General features: G+C 51.0%; 1 protein-coding gene across 1 annotated transcript; it reads right to left on the reverse strand.

The window, feature by feature from the left end:
* Nucleotides 1–416: 416 nt before the first annotated feature.
* Nucleotides 417–19,732, reverse strand: LOC147575466 (uncharacterized). Its single transcript, XM_086682850.1, has 9 exons — nucleotides 19,646–19,732; nucleotides 19,280–19,484; nucleotides 6,227–6,288; nucleotides 5,732–5,758; nucleotides 5,009–5,068; nucleotides 3,361–3,385; nucleotides 2,732–2,808; nucleotides 2,125–2,267; nucleotides 417–814 (listed from the first exon to the last, which is right to left on the reverse strand). Exons 1-8 carry the CDS (start codon nucleotides 19,730–19,732, stop codon nucleotides 2,202–2,204), a joined length of 609 nt encoding a protein of 202 aa, XP_086538976.1. The 3' UTR covers nucleotides 417–814; nucleotides 2,125–2,201.
* Nucleotides 19,733–22,124: the final 2,392 nt, after the last annotated feature.

Consider the following 22,124-nt stretch of genomic DNA (forward strand, 5'->3'; position numbering starts at 1 on the left):
GGACAGAAGAGTAGGGAAACCTAGTAGAGACAGAAGACAAGGTTTCAGTGACGCAGGAGACTACCAGCATAAGGAAGCTGTGGTAAGTGTTCTAGAAGAAGGGCATCCCATATCATTGTTAGGGGTGCATCTATGGTTTTATCTGCTGGTCTTAAGTTGCAATAGGGACAAATTCACGGGTACTCCCAGTTACAATCAAGTCCTGGCCATCTGGGGCCAATCATTACAGAGGTTATTATTTAGCTTCCAGGGCTGTTTGCTCGAGAGAGCGGTCTGACATCTACACGTCTGACTTCTAGGTAATATGACGAAACTGTAGACAATAGGTTGATTTCCTGAGCTGGTTGCTGCAGACCTCATGTCAGAGTCCTGTTTTTTTTTTTTTTAATTTTTTTTCAACGTTTATTTATTTTTGGGACAGAGAGAGACAGAGCGTGAACGGGGGAGGGGCAGAGAGAGAGAGGGAGACACAGAATCGGAAACAGGCTCCAGGCTCTAAGCCATCAGCCCAGAGCCCAACGCGGGGCTCGAACCCACGGACCGCGAGATCGTGACCTGGCTGAAGTCGGACGCTCAACCGACTGCGCCACCCAGGCGCCCCCAGAGTCCTATTTTTATATATGGCCAGGCCACTGTCCATTTGTATCTTTCATTCTCAGTCCCCCATTTTGGTTATGATCTCACTTTTGAGAGATTGGCCCATTCAGAGAAAACCTGAGATCCCATGCTTTGCTGCTGGACACTGTCAGCTGTCTTCAGAGTCACCTGCCTTGGAAGATATTCTTGACCATTTAGTTGTCATCATGGCAATCATCTGATGAAAGAACATTTATATGAAAGCATTTAAGACTCCAGATAGAATGCAATGGACTGGCATCATGACCACAATGAAACAAACAAAGAAACAAACAAGAACAATTAAGAGTCCATGTTAGGCACTCCAATGTCAGAACTCCAACTGCCCAACCCAGGCCAAGAGAACCAATCCCATAAACCACGCAGATCAAACTTATAGCAAATAGCTTCTTCCTTAAGGCACTTCATAGCCTGTTCTGCCTACCTTACTTTATTGTCCCAAGCACAAAAAGTGTTAGCAATGGCACAGATGCCCCAATGACCAGCCAGCAGGAAATCTAGGGTAATGTGACTGTCCATTACTATGCATGCCAATGGGTTGAGTATGATCTGTATTGCAACTAACACATAAACTGTGTTATCAGTAACTTTTGCCAAGAGGAGGGATAGGTTTCTTTTTTTGTTTTAATGTTTTTTGATATTTGAGAAAGAGACAGAGCATGTGAGAGTGAGGCTTGGCCCCAACATCTTGGGGGGAAGCTGCTCATTATCCATCACCATTTGCCTTCTCTTTTGTTTAGTGCCTTTTCCCTTAATGGTGAAGTATGACAGAGCAATGATTGGGATCTCGAAACCGGTATGGGCCCCACACGAGGAGGATCAGGAGAAAGGATTGAAGTTATTACTGATGACAGCCTAGCATAGAAATTTTGTGTCTTCCTCAGGAAGTAGAGGTGTGAGAGAAGGTACTAGGGATTGGGGTGGCCCCCATCCCCACAAGCTGTGCCAACCCCTCCATAATTCATCACTTCCACCAGCTTCCCTTTCTCAGAGGCCGATTAGATACCATTAAGCATGTTTCTCTTTAATGAGGATTGATCCAAGTGCACTGAGGGCAATGAAACAGGCTCCTCAGAGTTGAGGTCTATCCTGAACCAAAGTCATGATTCACAGCATCATATTGATTCTGAAAACATATTTGCCTTTCAGAATCCTGTGGATATTTTCCTGGCTAGTAATAGGATTTTTTTCAGGATTTTAACCATATTTAAATTTTACATTTCTATATACTTTGACCTACAGACACACATCATGAAGCTGTGAGATGGGATTTTTCTTATGAATGGCAAAGTTCACACCAGCAACTGTGCTGTTTAGGGAGATGTAAATCCAGGGAAACATAAACTACTCACAGAGACCCACACACAAGCATATGCCTGCTCAGAATCACTCTTCTCACTTCACAAACAGATGCAGCCAGTCTGAACGCACACAAAGTCACCAGCTGAAAGCCACACAGCTGCTTGTAAACACATGAACATGGTTTACCCATGGACAATCCACTTTTTCACTACGTCTGTGATCTTCATTTCATTGGAAACCCAAAGTCAGAAGGACTCTCCAGACTAAAGACAGCAAATGATTGATTCCAGAATATGTACCATTCTCCATTGTTCCAGAGGCCAAGGAAACTACAGAAAACAAAATAGCATCAGGGTCACATCATAATGTACACTTACAACACTGCTCTTTAGTTTTCTTGGTGACTTTAGTATACAAGATGGGACACAATGGTTGAGGCAAATGCCCCAAAAGCAAATGAAGAGGATGCTTGTCAGAAGTTGTTTTTCCTGGGAGATGTGTCTCTCAAGATCTCTTAAGATGGCAGTTACAAAATTCTTCACCCAAGCAGGCAACATGGCTGCTGAAAAAAATAATCCTAACACACTGTTTATTACCAGGTTTGGTGTTGCCAGTGGTAAATGACCTCTTGATCCAGGTAACAGTTGGCCAGAAACAACCACTCACCACTCTCCCCACCAGGGAAATTAATGGTATGATCTGAAACGTCCATTGACAGATTTACAACTGAATGTGATTGGAAGGTCACAAAGGAAGCAACATGAATTCTTCAGGCAAAGAAAGGCAAGCTCACCTTGGCCACAGACTGGTCCTCCGTATCGTCCCACATCGTCACATCTACCATGAAAAGGTCTTCCCTTTCATGGGTTCCTAGAAGGACACAGAATAGATGACAGTACATTGTGGTGCTTTTCAAGAATAACTCAGTGTTGCTTGCTATCAACATGGGCCAGAGCATATGGGGGATCTGGTTGTCTGCATGGACTGAATGCTACTACTGGGCCACCCTCAGCGATATTCCTATAAAGTGTGCAGTGTGAGGAGATTTTTTGAAAAGGTAGACATTGGCCACTGTGCAGTGTCAGTGGCACATATCTCCCGGGGAAACCCACCCTCTCTCTCTCTCTCTCTGTGTGTCCTATTTGTTTTTGTCTCTTTCTCTGTCCCTCAGTTTCTGTCTCTCTCAAACACACACACACACACACACACACACACACAGTGAATACATTGTCTTCCTCACACTGTAAACATGGATATAGGTTTTCCCCTGGGTAATCTGTCTTTTCTCCACACCCTCAAGCCTCTGTCCTACAGGGAACCTGGAGTCAGGGTAGCTCTCTAGATTTATGCCAGCAGGAATATCCCAACTTCCTGACCATATAGATTATTTCATCAGCAGGGGACTGATTCCAAAATACATACCATATTCCGTTGCTCCTGCGGCGACCTGAATGTAGAGAAAAGAAACCCCATCAGGGTCAGATCATGATGAACACGCATTGCACTGGTCTTTGGTTCTCCTCTTCACTTTAGGAAACCAGATGCACACAGTGCTTGAGTCAAAGGTCCCCAAAAACAAATGAATAGGATGCCTATCTGAAGTTGTTTTTTCCTGGGGATGTGTCTCTCAAGACCATTTAGGGTGCCGACTACAAAATTTCTCTCCCAAGCAGGAAAAATTGCTACTCAGGAAAAGATCCTATGACACTGTTTCTTAGCAGGATTGGCATTGCCAGCGGTTAATGTCCTCTTGATCAAGTTACAGTTGGCAAGAGACAACCACTCACCAATCTCCCTACCAGGGAATGTAATGCTATCATGTAAAATGTACATTGTCTTATGTCACCGAATATGACTGGAAATACACTAAGTAATCAACTTGTCTTCCTTAGGCAAAGACAGGCAAGTTCACCTCAGCAACACCTTGGTGTCTTCTTACACGAACAGCCCACTTTTTCCTCCTTAGGGACACCTAGAAGGACACAGAACATACGTCAGTATATTGTTGGCATTGCTCACGAATAGCTCTGGACTTTTCCTTGATATGAACATGGGCCAGAGCATATGGAGGCTTTGGTTGCATGCATGGAATGAATGTTACTGCTGAGCCATGCTCAGCAATAATGCTTACAGTGTGCAGTATGAGGAGTTTTTTGAGAATGTAAACATGTGTCTTGTGAAGTGTCAGTGGCACGTATCTCCTGGGGAAAACACATCTCTCTCTCAGTCACCTCACTCTCTCTCTCTCTCTCTCTTATGAGTGTGTCTCGTCCCTTTGTGTTTCCCTTTCCCTCATTTTCTGTCTCTCTCAAACACACATGCGCATACACACACACACACACACACACACACACACACACACACACAAAACACACAGTGAATATATTGTCTTCCTCACACTGTAAACATGGACATAGGTTTTCCCCTGGGAAATCTGTCTTTTCTCCACACCCTCAAGCTTCTTTCCTACAAGGAACCTGGAGTCAGGGTAGCTCTCCAGACTGATGCCTGCAGGCATGCCCCATCTTCCTGAATATATGCAGTATTTCATCAGGAGAGACAGATTCCAAAATGTATACCATTTTCCATTGCTCTCGCAACAACCTGAATGTAGAGAAAAGAAACACCATCAGGGTCAGATCATGATGAACACACATTGCACTGGTCTTTGGTTCTCCTCTTGACTTTAGGAAACCAGATGGCACACAGTGCTTGGGTCAAAGGTCTCCAAAAGCAAATAAAATAGGTGCCTGTCAGAAGTTCTTTTTCCTGGGGATGTGTCTCTCAAGACCACTTAGGATGCCGACTACAAAATTCTTCACCCAAGCAGGACAAATTTCTGCTGACGAAAAAGTCCTAGGACACTGTTTATTACCAGGTTTGGCACAGCCAGTGGTAAATGTCCCCCTGACCAAGGTGACAGTTGGCAAGAGGCAACCACTCACCACTGTCCCCATCAGGGAAAGTAACAATATCATCGAAAATGTAGATTGTCATGTTTACAACAGAAGTTGATTGCAAAGCCTCTAAGACAGCACTTGTGCTCTTCAGGGAAAGACAGGAAGCTCACCTCAGCAACAGCCTGGTGACTCATGACAGGAAGGGGCTGCCGCTTTTTCACCTTAGGGACACATAGAAGGACACAGAATGCATGTCAGTACCTTGTTGGTGCTCCTCAAGAATACCTCTGGGACTGTTCCTGGATATGAACATGGGCCAGAGCATATGGAGGCTCTGGTTACCTGCATGGACTGAATGTGACTGCTGAGCTACGCTCAGCTGTATTTCTTGAAGTGTGCAGTATGAGTTCTTTGAAAATGTAGCTATTGGTCATTGTGCAGTGTCAGTGGCACAATTCTCTGGGGAAACACACATTCTCTCTCTCTCTCTCTCTCTCTCCCCATGTCTTTCAATGTGTCTGTCTCTTTCTGTGTGTGGCTCTGTCTCTCTGTCTCTGAGTCTCTCAAGAAAACACACACACACACACACACACACACACACACACACACACACGCATACACACAATCATGCGACATACAGACACATACAGAACAACCCCAGACTCAAGCACACAGAATCACACCACACAGAGTGAATACATTATCTTTCTCATACTGTAGAAACATGGACATAGATTTCAACTGGGACGTCGGTCTTTCCCCCCCACCCTCAAGCACCGGTCCCCCCGAACCCTGGAATCAGGGTAGGTCTCCAGACTGAAGACAACAAGAATTCCCCACCTACACCACCTCCTAAACATTTTCCTCAGCAAGAAACAGTTTCCAGGACTCATACCTTTCTCCCGTGCTCCTACGGCCACCTGAATGTTAGGAAAGAAAACACCATCAGGGTGAGATCATGATATACGTTGTGTGCACCACTCTTCAGTTCTCATTGTGATTTTAGGATACAAGATGGGACACAGTGGTTGAGTCAAAAGTCCCCGAAAGCAAATGAATAGGATGCCTTTCAGAAGTTCTTTTTCCTGGGGATGTGTCTCTCAAGACCACTGAGGATGCCGACTACAAAATTCTTCACCCAAGCAGGACAAATTGCTGCTGACGAAAAAGATCCTAGGACACTGTTTGTTACCAGGTTTGGCACTGCCAGTGGTAAATGTCCCCCTGACCAAGGTGACAGTTGGCAAGAGGCAACCACTCACCACTCTCCCCACTAGGGAAAGTAGCAATATCATCTAAAATGTACATTGTCACATTTACAACAGAAGTTGATTGGAAAGACTCTTAAGAAAGCAATTGTGTTCCTCAGGGAAAGACAGAAAGCTCACCTCAGCAACAGCCTGGTGACTCAAGACAGGAAGGGGCCGCCGCCTTTCCTCCTTAGGGACACCTAGAAGGACCAGAATACCTGTCAGTACCATGTTGGTGCTGCTCAAGTATAACTCAGGGACTGTTCCTTGATACGAACATGGGCCAGAGCATATGGAGGCTCTCTCTGCCCCTGCCCCCGCTTGCACTCTGCCTCTCAAGATAAAATAAAGACATAAAAAATTAAAATAAATAAATAAATGTCTTATTTATTTATTGTGTGTGTGTGTGAGAGAGAGGGGAGAAGGGTAGAAGGAGAGGGAGAGAGAGAATTCCCGGTAGGCTCCGTGCTACCAGCGCAGAGCCCAACGCAGGGCTTGAGCTCACAAACCATGAGATCATGACCTGAGCTGGAATCAAGTCGGACGCTCACCTGATGGAGCCACCCAGGCACCCCAACACCACCCTCTCCTTGACAGGAGTCATTTATCTGGCACTGGCAAAAATAATAGTTACCACTATGGCACCACTTTTATTGATCACTTACTGGGTGTTGAATGTTTTCTCACACAGATAAAGGTGTGGAGCTCTGGTTAAATGTAGTCCCAAGCAACGCGGAATCAGACAGCAAGACAGTAGTATTATTGGCAATAGCGACTACAATTTATTATGTCTTATTTCTTTAAAGAAACTTTTAATGTTTATTTATTTTTGAGAGAGAGACAGAGCACAAGCAGGGAAGGGGCACAGAGAGAGGCAGACACAGGATCCGAAGCAGGCTCCAGGTTCTGAGCTGTCAGCACAGAGCCCAACACGGGGCTCGAACCCACGAACCGTGAGATCCTGACCTGAGCCCAAGTCGGAGGCTCAACCGACTGGGCCACCCACGGGCCCCGCGACTACAATTAATTACAAGGATTCAGTGTGATGACCGCAGCAAGATCTTAGCACCAGATGTGCTCAGTCAGCATTTTTGTTATAAACATAACTAAATGAAGACGATTCGGAGGAGGAAGTATGAACTGTGTGCCTGGTTGTGCCAGGGGCCTTTACACACTGTGTCCCAACAACTTTATAAGGTGAGACCTATTAGCCCCGTTTTACAGACCAGGCAACTGAGGGCAGATCAAGTTGTCTAACTTCCCCTTGGTCACAGAGCAAGTAAGGGGCGACATCACTTCCCTCCATGGGTATCACCAACCCTAAACTCACCTCTGAATACCATTAACCCGCTCTCTGGCTCTCCGGGTCCCACTGGTGTCCAGGTGACTCCTTAGTTTTCAGACCTTCTTAGAGGTATCCACCTGACCCTGCCTCTTGTTCCAGGTGTGGCTGAGCCCATCCTGAAGCCACAGCTGCAGCCAGAAGAGGAGGAGGAGGAGGAGGAGGAAGGGTTCCTGCTGAGCTCATTTTACAGGGGCCTCTTCCAGCCCACTGGGACCATCTGCCCGCTTTAACTTGGACAATGCTCAGGCCCTGGTGGGGACAGGAAACATCCCTGAGCGATAAAGATAAAGATAAAGATCAGGACTGGCTTGGAAAAGCATCCAGGGCGCTTTGTGTGGGCCCAAACACCCGGCCCAACCCCCGTTCTGAGCAGCCCCCACGTCTGAAATGAAATTGAGCACCGCTGGGCACTCCCCGGAGGAGGTGGCCTGGGGGTCCCTCAGCCTGATGTCCGAATCCACCAACTGTAGACTGCGACCTTCCCGGAAAGGCGCTCACCGCTCACAAGAAAAAAATACGCATACGTATAAAATGATAGCTAGTAAAAATTATGCATTTGCTCTCTGCCAGGCACCTCTAATCCCCTCACATACATTAACTCACTGAATCCTCACACAGCCGCACTTTACAGAGGAGAAACTGAGGCTCAGGGAGGGGATGTGACCTGCCTAAGGCCCCACAGCTAGGACATCGCAGAGCCCGGATTTGAACCATTCCACCTGAGGATAAAGCCAACGTTCTGAACCCCCAGATTACAGTGCTAACATCTTTCAATCACATGTACATATGCATCGTGTGTCTGACAAATCTAAAAATCATTCCTCAGGGGCCCCTGGGTGGCTCAGTCGGTTGAGCGTCCGACTTCGGCTCAGGTCATGATCTCACTGCTCGTGGGTTTGAGCCCCACATCGGGCTCTGTGCTGACGGCTCAGAGCCTGGAGCCTGCTTGGGATTCTGTGTGTCTCCCTCTCTATGCCCCTCCCCTGCTCATGCTCTCTCTCTCTCTCTCTGTCTCTCAAGTATAAAATAAAACATAAAAAAAAATTTTTTTTTTAAATCACTCCTCAAACTATTACCACCAGCTACCTTAGAAGTCGGATCATGAGTTCTACCTTCCTTTTGGTTTATCTGTATTTTAAATGTTCAACAGTGAGGGGCGCCTGGGTGGCTCAGTCGGTTACGCGTCCAACTTTTGATTTCAGCTAAGGTGATGATCTCACAGTTCATGAGTACAAGCCCCGCATCGGGCTCCGCGCCGACAGCCCGGAGTCTGCTTGGGATTCTGTTTCCCTCTCTCGGTCCCTCCCCACCCCCTCTTCAAAAATAAAAAAATAAACATTAACAATAAATACACGTTCAACAATGGAAAAACGTATTATAATGTAAATGTATACAGTGTAAATGTATTGTAATGAGGACAAAAAGAGAATAAAAATTATTCGTCTGGAAAATGAAACCAGAGCCACTTGACAAGCAGTAATCTCAAGCCACCACAGGCCAGGTGTGGAGGTGAGCGCCCTATAAGGCAGAAGGACCCACCAGCCATAAACCAGAAGCACTCCAGAGAGACAGATGCACACAGTGGGGGCTTTACCTAACATCACCATTCACCCGACAGGATGGACACCGACTCGCCTTCCACCCCACGTTCACCCCACGTTCACACGAGTGACCTCATTCAGAGCTCCCGGCCAAGCTGGGAGGAAGGTGTCGGCATCCCCGTTTCACAGGTGTAGACACTGAGGCAGAGAAGGGAAGCCACTCCTGTGGCTGGTGACAAACCTGGGCAGTGTCTTCAGGGGGCTGCTAAGGTCCACGGGAGAGCCACCTTTGGGGATGACTCAGGCCTCAGAACAGGAACTGGGGGACACCCGGAGAGCCCCCTGGGAGCCTGGCTGACCCCAACGGAAGCCGGGGCAGAGGGCTCACACTTGTTCTGCTGGCTCAGCCGGCCTTCTGGGCACTCCAAAAATGCCTCCGAAGCTTTTCAAAAGCTGCCCCCACTTCCAACAAAACCCCCTTTTGAATGACCTGAAAGAAGGAAAAGCAGAGGGGCTGTGATTGAGGCATCTGGACGAAGACGATGCCAGGAGGCACCGTCACTGCTTTTCCGGAGTTAGTGCCGACCGCGACTGGGCACCTGTCGCCTCTCCAAGAAGAAGGTGGCGTCTGCTGGTCCCAAAACTTCCTCTCGCATCCAACTCCTGGGTGCGTCACAGGAAACAGTCTGGCTTCAAAGCTGACAGAAGGGGGGGGCCAGGAGACCAGCACCCCTTGGGCCCCTGCCTGCACTCACCATCACACCACCCTCTGCCTCCTCTTCTCTCTCCCTGGAGAGGGCAGGGGCCGCGTCCCAGGCAGCCCTGAGACCCAGGGCCCAGCACGGGTCCGGGTGCACAGTGGGCACTTAGCAAAGGGCAAAGATGGAAATGATCGACCATCCCAGGAGAAGGAAAGAATGGCGCTGGACATTCCAAGGGGAGAGAGGTGATTTCCCACGGGGTCAGCGGGAGGTGGGGAGAAGGCAACTGGCTGTCTTGAGTGTTATTAGGGGGAGTCTGGGTTTGCAGGAGGCAGGCCTGAAGTCAAATCCAGACTCTGCCACTTTTACCTTACGCTGAGTGAGTAAGGGGCTCTGGGAGCTACCCATCCAGGTCCCCCTCTCCTGGTGAAAGAGGCCCAGAGAGGGACAGGGGCCTCCTCGAGGACACACAGCAGAGAAGCTGGTCCCGGAACGCCGAGTCCCAATTTCCAGCCCAGAACCCATGCTCCTACACTCTGTGTTCTCTCCCATGACCTAGGATGCCCTCACGTGCCAAGCACAGTCCCCAGCATGCAGGCAATCAGTTCCAGAAACAAAGACAAGAGTTTCCAGGGCTGGGGCCTAAAATGATCCTGGGCAGCTTTCCAGGCCAAAGGGCCCTGGGCACAGACAGGGCAGGGCTCAGCGGGCACAGTGCCCACCAAGGCCCAGGCTTCACGTCCGGGCAGGTCAGCAGGTGCGAGTTCACACGGTGACCTCGGTGTACCCAACATGCCCGCTGGCGTCCCCTTCTGCTGGGAGGCCCCGCACCCCCCGGGTTTCCTTCCCCCAGCAGCGAGTGCCGTACCACCCCACAGGTAAACAGGCCAGTTCCAGAAAGGCCTTTTGTCACTGAGGCCGCAACACACAAAGAAAATAAATATAAACAGAGTCGGCTGGGTGCTGCAGCCTGACCTGGAGCCTTTGAAAATACAGCTGGGTCCCCAGTGGTTGTGGGGGGTGGGGGGGGAGGGACACGCCAATGACATTCACGCACAAAGGGGCTCCAGTGCTCCCTGCCTGCCACTAGCTGGTAGCTGTGGGCAAGGCGCTTCACCTCTCAGCTTCCTCATCTGTAAAATGGGACCAACACCAGCACCTTTCTCCATAGGCTGAAGAGAGGATACAGGAAAGGATCAGATAAAGTAATGTACAAACCCACGTGTCCCACGTGTCCTGGAATACAAGGAATCCATCCAAGCTGTTGTTACCATTATTGCTACCATCGCTATTTCTGCCGCTACTCCAAGCAAGAGAGACTTACATTGTGATTTATAAAGCAATTCCTGGGCTTCGCAACTCACACACATTTGTTTTAAAAACCCCAAGCTGATCTTGTACGGGGAAGGGCTCCTGTGTTTCAAGTGCCTACTATATGCAGGAGGCTTCGTATACAGTCATCTTACCCAATCCCACAAGGACCCCCACATGGAAAATCTTAGCATCTTCTTCCTGCAGATGAGGCTCAGACGGGCCAAGTCATTTGCCCAAAGTCACGCAGCAATGACATGATGGAGAGGCGACAGAATTCTCAAACTGTCCCGCTCTGTCCTGCTTTATCGCCAGGTGGGCAGCAGCGGGCGGGGGTCAGGACACAAGAGCTGCATCCTCCCTTCCCGTAGTGACCCTTGGGCACGCGACTCCCTCTCTGAGCCTCAGTTGTCTCTCCTGTAAAATGGGGGCATGAGAATGAAATGAAACACTGATGAGCACGGTGCCTAGGGGGGGAATGAATGCTCTCTACTTACTGGTTTTATTTTACTACAACTAGCATCAGTGTGCCCAAAGGCCAAATCTCAGCAAGTAGAGGAAAGGCAGCCTCAGTCATCAACCCCAAATTTCTGAAGGCACAGAGGCCCGGGCAGAAGCCACCTGGCTCACACAGGTCAAAAGCTGTCCTTTCCCACCTCTGGTGACATCCTGGTCTGTCTGAGACTCACCTCATGGATGAGGAAACGCTCAGAGAGGTGAAGTGACCTGCCCGGGGCCACACAAGAATCCCATGTGTGGGGCACCCCAGAATCTCTACCTTCCCCACCCAGTTTCCTGCAGAAACCCAACCCCTGACACCCAGCAGACTCCCGGTTTCCCCACAGCCAGGACCCTGCACACGATCCACATAGGACCAATGTTTATTGTGTGAATGACTGAAAGAGTGAGAGAGTAACCTGTCACCCTGCGCCTAGCTTGGGTGGCCTCCACGAATACTCATAGCCATGGGCTGCTGAAGCCTGCCGAGTGCCTCCACCACCAGCAGTGTGGATATCCCTTAAACGAAGAGTTTCCAGGCCTCTTTCCTGGCTGGACTGCGGCTGCCCCAGGTTTGGGAGCACAGCATGGTTGGCAAGGCACCTTGCCCCTCCCCAGCAAGTAATGCCTGCCCTGGGGAAAGAAAGTCATGTGAACAGGGACCCATTCACAGCCCTCCTTTGGCTGCAGCAGAAGGGCCAGGGCACCTGCTCAGAAGCAGAGGTCCTAAGAGCATCTCTCTCCTCACTCCCTTCCCCCAAGGCCCTGGGGGTCCCCAGGACCAGAAGCAACCTCCCTGGGCCTTTGCAGACTAACGATAATACAAGATAATACTGACGGTAACAGCTGATGCCTGTACATTCATGGCGCGTGCTGTGTATCAGCCCCTTTAATGAGGCAGGAGCTCGTGCCATGCCCATTTCACACATGAGGAAACTAAGACCTAAAGGGGCCAACTGCCTGGCCCAAAGCCGCTCGCTCAGCTGGAGAGTGGTGGCGCTGGGATTTGAACCCAGGCAGTCTGAATGCAGATTCCCTGCGATAGTCCCAAGGGGTATTGGGAAGAGCCAATTCTGCAGAATTCCTCATTCCACCCCTGGCAGGACCACCTCAGCTCCACGCTCACAGGCACCAGGTGCTTCTCCTCTACTTCATCCCAACGGTCACAAGCACGGATCCCACATTCACTTTACAGACTGGAAAACTGAGGCTCGGAGAGGTAATGGAGACTGGCCGAAGGTCACATGGCCCACAGGGGGCAGAGCTGGGATGTGAATGTGAACCTGACCCCTCCGAGGCTCCCCCTGGCCTCAGTGTGCTCACCCACTCCACGGGCCTCACTGGTAAGTACCACAGCTTGAGGAATGGTAAACCAAATCCAGAGCAAGACTCACCTTTGGGACAGTCATGCCCCACGTTCGCACCTCATGTCACAGACACGAAACATCTCCTTATCCAATACCACATGTGAGCCTCACAGCAGCTCTGCCGGAGAGGGCATATTATTTCCACTTTCCAGATGAGCAAACTGAGGCTCAGAGAGGTGAACTTCCTGTCCTGGGTTATTAAGTCTAATCAGGTCTCCTTAGGCTCTGATGCATCCCACACAAATCATGTGCCACGGTTCTCACCGCCCCGCTTCTGGACAGACCCTCCACCCAGACTCCATCCTGCCCCATCAGAAACCTGACTGTGACAGGTTATTACTGCTCAGAAAATATATATTCACTCCCTCTCAGCCTCCACTGGGGGAGTATACGTCTCTTCGCCCGACGTTGGGCTTGGCCATGTGACTTGCTTTGACCAACAGAAGAAGGACAGAAGGGACACCCTCAGGTTCCTAGTAGAGGCTTTTGGAGGGCCTGCTGGGGTCCACTGAGCTCCTGAGTCCACCACCAAAAAGTGGCTGCCACCATCAGCCTGGGCATCAAGATGAAGACACATAGGGCAGACACGCACCCAACTCAAAGCCTGATATCCGGCCTGGCCGCCCAAGCCCAGTCAAGTTCAGTTCAGCCATCCGCTGACCCGGGAACATGGAACACACGGTGTGCCGTTAAAGGCCACTGCAATAGGAGAGATGCTTGTTACACAGTATTACCATACGAAAACCTGACCAATGCAAAATCACATGTTTCTAGAGAGAAGCAGGTGGACTTTTGTGTATAATAGGCACATATCTTCCAGGACACGGTCCCCCGCAGGTTGGATGAAAACCCAAGGGCTGCAAAGTATGCTGCCTGCAGGGACTATCACCTTCCCTACTGTCACGCCAGATGTTATTCCCATGGCCACCAATCAGAGTCATTCACTGTTCCCTCCCTCTGATATATGCCAACAGGTTCTCTCTCCCACAGCCTTAGGAGGAATGTGAAAAGATCAACAGCTCGGGAGGGAAACTGGGCAGGCCAGATCAACATCCCAAACACCCTTTATTCCATCAGTTCCACATCCTGGAATCTGTCCTGCAAGACTGCAATGCAATGGAATGCAAGAAGTGTGCAAAGACACAGGCACACAGTGGTGTAATCAACACAACACAGGTGTTGATTACACCACTGTGTGCCACAGCAAGAACCCAAACAACTCAATGCCCATCCACAGAGGATCTGTTCAACAACTAATAGCACCTTCAGGCTTTGGGGGTGTTGTTCAGCTTTTTAAGAGTAGGGTAAGTCCAAACATTCTGAAATGGGAACATATCCAAATCTATTTTTGATTTATGGATGAAATTCTTTGTTTTATAATTGCTATTGTTCAAAGAATATGTCTACACATATTGATTCATTTGTTTATTCCACAACTGTGGGCTGAAGAAACAAGCGAAGACAGGGTTCCTGCCTTCTTGGAGCACAAAGTCTAGGGGGAGGGGGCAACACCCCTCTACCACAACAAGTAACAAGAAAAGGAAGAGTAGCAATCAACACATATGGAGCACTGACCATGTGCCAGGCCCTTCTCATTTACTCAGCTCAGCAACCCTCACCACCCACAATTTACCCCTGGTTACTACCGAGGGCACTGGGGCTCAGAGAGGTTAAGTCACCTGCCCAGGGTCACCCAGCCGATACGTGGCAGAACTCAGAGTCAATTCCTTCCATGTGGCTCCAGAGTGAACATAAAAGTAACTCAAGATAATCGGCAGAGGGTGATAAAGGCTGGCAGGGGGGACTGGCTTGACACTTAAAACAGTAGCATTTGGCCATCTTTGAAGTTTCTGGTGTGTTACATGTTATTTTCACAATACAAAAAAATGTATATATGCAGCAAATGTATGTGTGTGTATCACTTCTGACTCAGTGACGCAAATATCCCAAGATCACGCTTTGAGGACATATTTATAATAGAGACAAGGCTACAGTACATTTCAAAGGTCCATTAACTGAGCAATTAACAAAGGGAGCAGTGATAACTACCCTGTAGAAGTCAATCCATAATCATCTGCATACCTGTCTCCCTTTGCCTCTCTGCCACTTTTCCCCCCATGTGATCGACCAGATTCCTGAGGAGTGGATTCCTGAGGGCAGAAGCTCTTTTGAACTGCCACATACAATGCTCGATAAAATATTCATCACACAAAGGAAAAAAATGTGCGTGCGTGTGTGTGTGTCCCTCAACTGAAACAGTGTATCAGCATCCTTTTAAATGATAAGAGTTCGAGGGGCACCTGGGTGACTCAGTCGGTTAAGCATCCGACTGCGGCTCAGGTCGTGATCTTGCGGTTCGTGAGTTCCAGCCCCACGTCAGCCTCTGTGCTGACAGCTGAGAGCCTGGATCCTGCTTTGGATTCTGTCTCTCTCTCTGTGCCCCTCCCGCACTTGCATGAGCCTGCACGCGCGCACTCTCACTCTCTCTCTCCCCAAAGTAAACAAACATTAAAATATTTTTGGTAAATAAATAAATAAAAGAGTTTGAGTAGCGGGAGTGGATAGGACTCCCCCAAGGCTCACTTTCAAAAACTGCAAAATCAAGGGTCCCCAAAACAGGCATCGCCCAGGTTTGTCGTGAAAAATAAAAAAAGAACAAAGAGTTTAGCCCAGAGCCTGGCACACAGGAAGGGTTCAGTGAACAGCATGTATTCTGATGTGTTCTGTGCTTTACTTACATTCTCTCCAATCATCCCATTTCACAGAGGAACAACTGAGGTTTTAAGAGGGAAGTGGCTTGTCTGGGGTCACACTTCTATACGGATAGGTGAGTGGGGCAAGGAATATTGAACTCCTAGACAGTGATCTTCCTGCCCTCTTTTATATCCCAAAGCTGGCAAAGCGTTCCTGCTTGAATACTTAGGGAGTGGCTGGGGGTGTAAAGAGAATTTTTTGTTGCCGATGGTCTTTCATTCATTCATTCAGCACACTCTGTGTTCTGGGCATAGCAATTAGCATGCGATTCTCCGCTTAAGCTATGCCTTTGCCTGCTGCTCCTCCTGCTTGGAATGTCCTCTCTTTGCCTCCTACTCATCCTTCAAGACTCAGCTCAAGTGTCACCTGTGGCTGCCCAGCCCCCCACCTCCCCCCCCCCCCCACCAGGTTGGGAGAGGCGCTGCCTGCCTGAAACACATCCCGATGACAAGCTATAAAGATAATAATCATACCCATGACTTAGTGAGCACGGACCGGTGCAGACACTGTGCCTGGCACTTCCAAGTACTGCCTCGTTGAACTCACAGAACAACCCTTCGGAGTGAGGGGAGTAGCTTATCATGAGCCCATTTTACAGATGAGGAAGTTGGGTCTCGAAACAAGAACGATGTCCCAGACCACAGCCGGGAAAGGCCCGACCAGGGTTTGCCCCCAGTAATCTTCCCCTCTCCCTCCTTTCTATCCCTGCCTCCTCCTGGAAGCCTCCCTGGGTTTACCCCTGCTGCACCCTGACTCAACCTCACCACCCTGAGGCTTCTGTACTCAACCTCACAGACTCCGAACATCCACAAGTTGCAATTTGGAAGCAAGTTCAAATCCCTACTCTGCCACAGTGACTGGCAGAGACCTTGCCACATTATTGATTCCCGCATCTATGAAATGGGAATAACGAGCCCCGTTTCCTCACACAGGAAGGTGGTGAGTTCAAGTGTGAAGTCCCAAGGACCTGGATGTTTATGTCCATCCCTGGGCAGGCAGACAAGGGGCACTCAGAAAGCCTACCCAGCTGCTACGCCTCCAGGAAGGGGTCTGCAACCGAGTGGCTCCCTAAATAGAATCCTGACCAATGTCTCTATGCAAGTTCAGACAACGTCCACCTCTCATCTGGATTTTCCGGGCACTCTCACTGGTCTCTCAGCCTCCTCAGAAAAGCAGAGCAAGCTTCCCAAAACACACATCTGACTCCATGCCCCTCCTACAGAGAAACATCCACAGCACCCCGCAGCCCTGGAATAAAGTCCAAACCCCTGGGAATAGTGAACCTGGCCTTGGCCAGCATCTCCTGCCAACACCCCATGCTCCCTCCTGTGTTTTCAGGCCGTTCTGTTCCCTTTTTCTGGCCCATAACACCATCCTCGTCCTGCTGGCAAGTTCTCCAAGAAACTAACCCCCCTGACCCCCATTCCGCTGCATGCCAGAAGGCAGGCATCACCCCCTCTGCTTATTATCAGAGCTCTCCCCTCTAGACAATTGCCTCTTTTCACCAGGCTTTACCCCTCAAGGTTATGACTGCTAGCCCCCTCTTTGACACAATGTCTTGAAATATTTATTGCATGTATGCATGCACGCACGAATGAATGAATGAAGTATATTTAAAATACTCCTCTGGGGTTCTTTTTCTGAATTGGTCAAGAGATGTATTCTGGAGATGGTGCGAGGGAATATATGTTCAGGATCAGACAGTGGCCTGTTCCATTTTCCTGCCAAGGTCAGCCTTGAGTAAAAGCCCCCGGTACCTCCAAGGTGGGGGTCCTCCACCTTCAGAATCTGGGGTGTGGTTGCAATCCCAACATCAAGAATCAGCACGGCTGCCTCAGGGCCACAGCTAGAATGTAATGCCAGGAGGGCAGATCCTAACTTGCCCTGTGTCTGCCACATAGTAGGTACTCAAATACACACTGGTTGACTGAATCAGCGGCCTCGTGTGTCCAGCACAGGAACCTGGCACTTCTCTTGGGTAACTGCGCCCTCGTCAAGCACGCAAATCCTTTAAAAAGGATTCCCCTTAGAACCACCAAGAGGGCACTGGTGTCTACACAACTCCCTTGGGAACCGTCCCAGGGATGAGAAGCCAGTGTCTAGAGGTGAATGCGTGTTTGTCCAGGAGCCTCCATGGATTGGGAAAGGGGAAAGCTGAGCTAAGGGAGAAGCCTCGTCCAAATGCCCTGGTTACCGATTAGCCAAACTCCAGAGCTTCTCTCTCTGCGAGGGGGATCAGAGGGGCAATAAACCCCTTTGGAGCAAAGACCAAGTTAACCATCTCTCTAATCCTGCAGTTTAAAAAGACAGCAAGCTGCCTTTCTGGAGCTTCCCCTGGGATACTGTATGGGAAGTACAGGGAATGGGGCACGGGAAAGAAATGGCCACAGAATAAGAGCCCACTTATTAATTACAGAGTCCCTGTCTCATACCGATCACACCTATTAATCCCGCCGGCCACTCAGAAGACTTTGATCCCCCTCCCAATCCTACCCCATTTTGCTCCAAGGGGAGACGGGGCTCAGAGAGGTTAAGTGTTTTTCCCAAGGTCACAAAGAAGCTGCAAAGAAAACGCTCTTCCTTTGTGCAACAGGTACAGCCCTTTCCCTTCCAAAAGGTAATGGCTGCTCCTGGGTAGAGAAAGTTCAGCGCCGGCCGGCAGGAAGCCCAGGCCACCTAGGCGGCGCGCGGAGGTCACGCACCCCGCCACAGGACGCGAGCGGGTTTCAGGGCGCGGCGCCCCGGCTCCGAAGCGAGTGTGTGCCAGAAGGGTGTGGAGAGGTCGGGCTCGGGTGGGGGCCAACGGGCTACTTCCCTTCCCAAGAGCCCCGCCTGTGGCTCCGGGCGGCGCCACCATGAAGATGAGGGCCTTCCGAGCCAGCCAGGAGCAGGGGGGCTGAGCCTTAATCCCATCAGGACGCCTCAGCTCCGGGAAGGCGCGCGGAGGGGAGCACAGGCCCCGCGGGGAGGGCGCGCCCGGAGCCCCGGCGCCCGAGGGGCCCCGCGCACGGCTGTTTTCAACGCCCCCGCTGCCCGCAGAATCCTCTTGCCCCGGGCTCGGCCTCGCCGGACACCCCCGTTCCCCAGTGCCCACCTCCGGGCCTCCAACCCGCACGGACGTCCAGATCTTAGCCGCTCCAGACTGGGTGCCCCGGATCTCCGGCGACCCCCCAGCTCCCGCCTACAAGATTTCCTCTCAGGATCCACTGCCACGGCTCGGACAAGCGTGTAGAGGGAGAGGGAAAGGGATCAACTAGCTCCCAGTCTCCAATCACTGACCCCCGCCATCCTCAGGCTGGAGATCGAATGGCAGGGACCCCAGGCCGCCGGTGCCCGATCCACTCCTGGGCTCGACTCCCAAGTCTTCAGCCTGGTGGCGCGGGATCCATTGGCTGCGCTGTGCGAGATCTTTCCGCGGGATCCACTCCCAAGTCTCGGGAGACAGATCCCCCGGCTCCCAAATCGGGATCCTCCCTCCACGCAGACCCGGAGCCAGGGGAGATCCACCGGGTCCCCACCTCTTCCCGGGCCAACTTTGCCAACTTTTCTCCCGGGGCCTCAGCCGAGCAGAAACTTGGCGCCATCGCCCACCGCCGCCTCCCCAGCCCCTCCGCGGGCGGGGGACTGGGGGCAGACAGCCCGCCCTCACCGCCGGCGGCCGCCGCACAACCTACCCTGCAGCCGCCGCCGTCTGCCCGCAGCCCGCGGCACCTGCCGGCGCCGCAGCGGCCCCGCGCAGCCTAGCCTGCTGGGGGTGGGGCCTCGCGCGGGGAAGCACCCCCCCCGTCGCCATGGGAACCGCGGCTGGCAGCGCCTGCGCGGAGGGGCCTGGGGCGGAGCGCGGCCTGCCAGACCCGCGAGCGCCTGCAGGCCCCTAGGCTAGGGTCAGAGGTCGCGAGTGCCGCGGGAACTCTCTTCCCGGAAGCGCTTCGCGCCTGCCTGTGCGACCCCGCCGCGCGCAGCTTGGAAGGTGCTCGTGATCCCGGTCCGCGTTCCCGGGACGACCCCAGATGCCGGCCGGGATCCCCCGCAACGGGTACCGGCTCGCCGCGGGCCTGCCCTCCCGAGAGCCTAAGGCAGCCCGGGAACTCTGGAGGCGCTGGGTAAAGACTCGCCCTTTGAATCATCCCGGCGGCTGGCGCCAGCCCCAGAGCAAGAAGGATCTGCGCGAGGCGCCAGCGCCCCCTCGCGGCGGGCAGGGGAACTGCAACCCTTTTTCGGGCGTGTGGGAAGCTGTTCAGCACCTTAGGGGACGGCCGCTGCCATTGTGTTGCAGTGGGAAGCCAGACCCGTGAAGACTTTTGGACAACTTGAGAGAATCGTAGGACGCCGCCCCTAAACAAGAAAACACCTGTGTCGCTATCTTCCATTCCATACGTCTTTATTAAGCACCTACAGCGTGCTAGGTGCTGGGCACCCAGTGGTTAAGCAGCTGGCAAGCTCCAGGCTCTTGTGGGACATTGCACAAATAAATTGAACTGCATTGGTGACAAGGTCTCCTAAGGAAATGCACCGGGCATGAATAACTGGAGGACCTAAAATCATGTGCATTTATTGAAGAGGAGTTAGACCTCGATAAAGGTGAGAAGAGAGAAAAAGGACATCACACTGCGTGGCTTTGGGAGAACTGACGGGAGGCTCACTTGCCTCATCTTGATATGTGTGTGTGTGTGTGTGTGTGTGTGTGTGTGTGTGTGTGTAAGGAAATACATCTCTGTTGCAGGAGACACATACCGTATCTGTTAACTCTTTCCATTTGCACAACAGTCCTTTTGAGGTTAGGACCACCCCCCGCCCCATTTTACCAAGGAGCAGCCTAACACTCTCTAATTGACTCAAAATGCTGAGGTAGAGGCCCCATAAGATCTAATACCTTAGGACACTCTCCTCTATCATCTGGATGTCTTGAACACAATCATCGGTAGGCCCCAAGTCAGTGGTTTTTAAATATGACTGCCACCCCTGGGGGTAGGAGACGGGAGGATGGTTGAATTGAAAGTTAAAATCTGTCAAAATGCACGTTTAATCCAGGGCTTTTACAGGACAGGTGTATGTTCTAGAAGCAAAGGCAATTCATTGTTTATTGTCTGCTTCCTTCTGGAAACCTCCTGGAGGCACAGACTTTTGTCTCTTGTTCACTCCTGATTCCCAGTGCCTAGAGCAGGGATTGGCACGCAGTAAGCACTCAATAAATGTTGAGCGCAGTAAATACTGGGTTAAACGCACAAATGACCAACAGCTGATAGCATATCATATGCCACCTCTCCTCTCCAACCTTATAGGAACTTCCTGTCTCTCCTGGGCAAATCTTGATTAACCAGAATGTGTGGACTGAGGGTTCTGTTTAAGCTGAATGTCTCTCAGGGGTGCCTAGGTGGCTCAGTCAGGTGAGCATCCGACTTGGGCTCAGGTCATGATCTCACGGTCCATGAGTTCGAGCCCTGCGTCGGGCTCTGTGCTGACAGCTCGGAGCCTGGAGCCTGCTTTGGATTCTGTGTCTTCCTCGCTCTCTGCCCCTCCCCCGCTCATGCTCTCTCGTGCTCTCTCTCCCTCTCTCTGTCAAAAATAAACATTAAAAAAAAATTAAACTGAATGTCTCTTGGCTCCCAGCCAGCTTAGTGCTCCATCTTGGCATCACCTCTCTATCCCAGAATGTAAGCACCAGCGGGGAGAACACAGCCCTCCTCCTGCCAGCACTTGCAGGAACCCCCAACCCGGGGGTATCCATTCCCAGCCTGACCAGCTCTTTCCCCCGAGAGATGCCCAGCCCAGGTCCAGCACCAGCGCTTCTGCCTCCGTCAAGCTCTGAGGGCATCCCAGAGATGACAAACTACAACTCCCAGAATGCTCCTGGCCTTGAGAGCGGGAGGACTTCCTGGTTGAGCCCCTCCTCTGCTGATTCCCCCTGCATTCCTGGGTCCTCCAATCCAGGTGAGAGGCTGCCAGCCAGCACAGACCCAGAGATTATACCCTGACCAAAGAGGTATCAGGTTGTGCACTGTTTCCAGAGCCAACTCCTAGCTGGCTTTACCCCTGGCTTTTCTGTTCCTGGGGATAGAGGACAGTGCCACCCAGCGACTCTCCCAGTACTCCTACTCTGTCCCCTCCTCCGGGAAGTCTGCCCTGATGTGGCAGCTCTGTCCAATGGAACTTTCTGCAGTGATGAACACTCAAAATGTGGCCAGTGCGACTGAGGAACTGAATTTTAAATTTTATTTAATTTTAATTTAAATCTAAATAGCCACATGTGGCTCTGGCTACCATATTGAACCATATAGTTCTAGAACTCACATATTCCTTGGCAAAGACCATATTCATGCATTTTCATTGGTTCACACTTATCCATTTTGTTTCCCTTGTAGTTTGCCTGCTTCTTGAGGGTGGGAGCCAGTATATTCCTTGAAATGCTGTCCCTTAACGCCAGGCCTGTGCCCATGCCATGTCCTCTGTCTGGAACACTTGGCGCTTCACTTGCCCATCATCAGAAACCACTAAATATTCTTCAGATCTTAGCTTTAA

The sequence above is a fragment of the Puma concolor genome, chromosome D3 (genome assembly GCF_028749965.1).
Source record: "Puma concolor isolate L17-30 chromosome D3, mPumCon1.1.hap2, whole genome shotgun sequence".
NCBI lineage: Eukaryota > Metazoa > Chordata > Mammalia > Carnivora > Felidae > Puma > Puma concolor.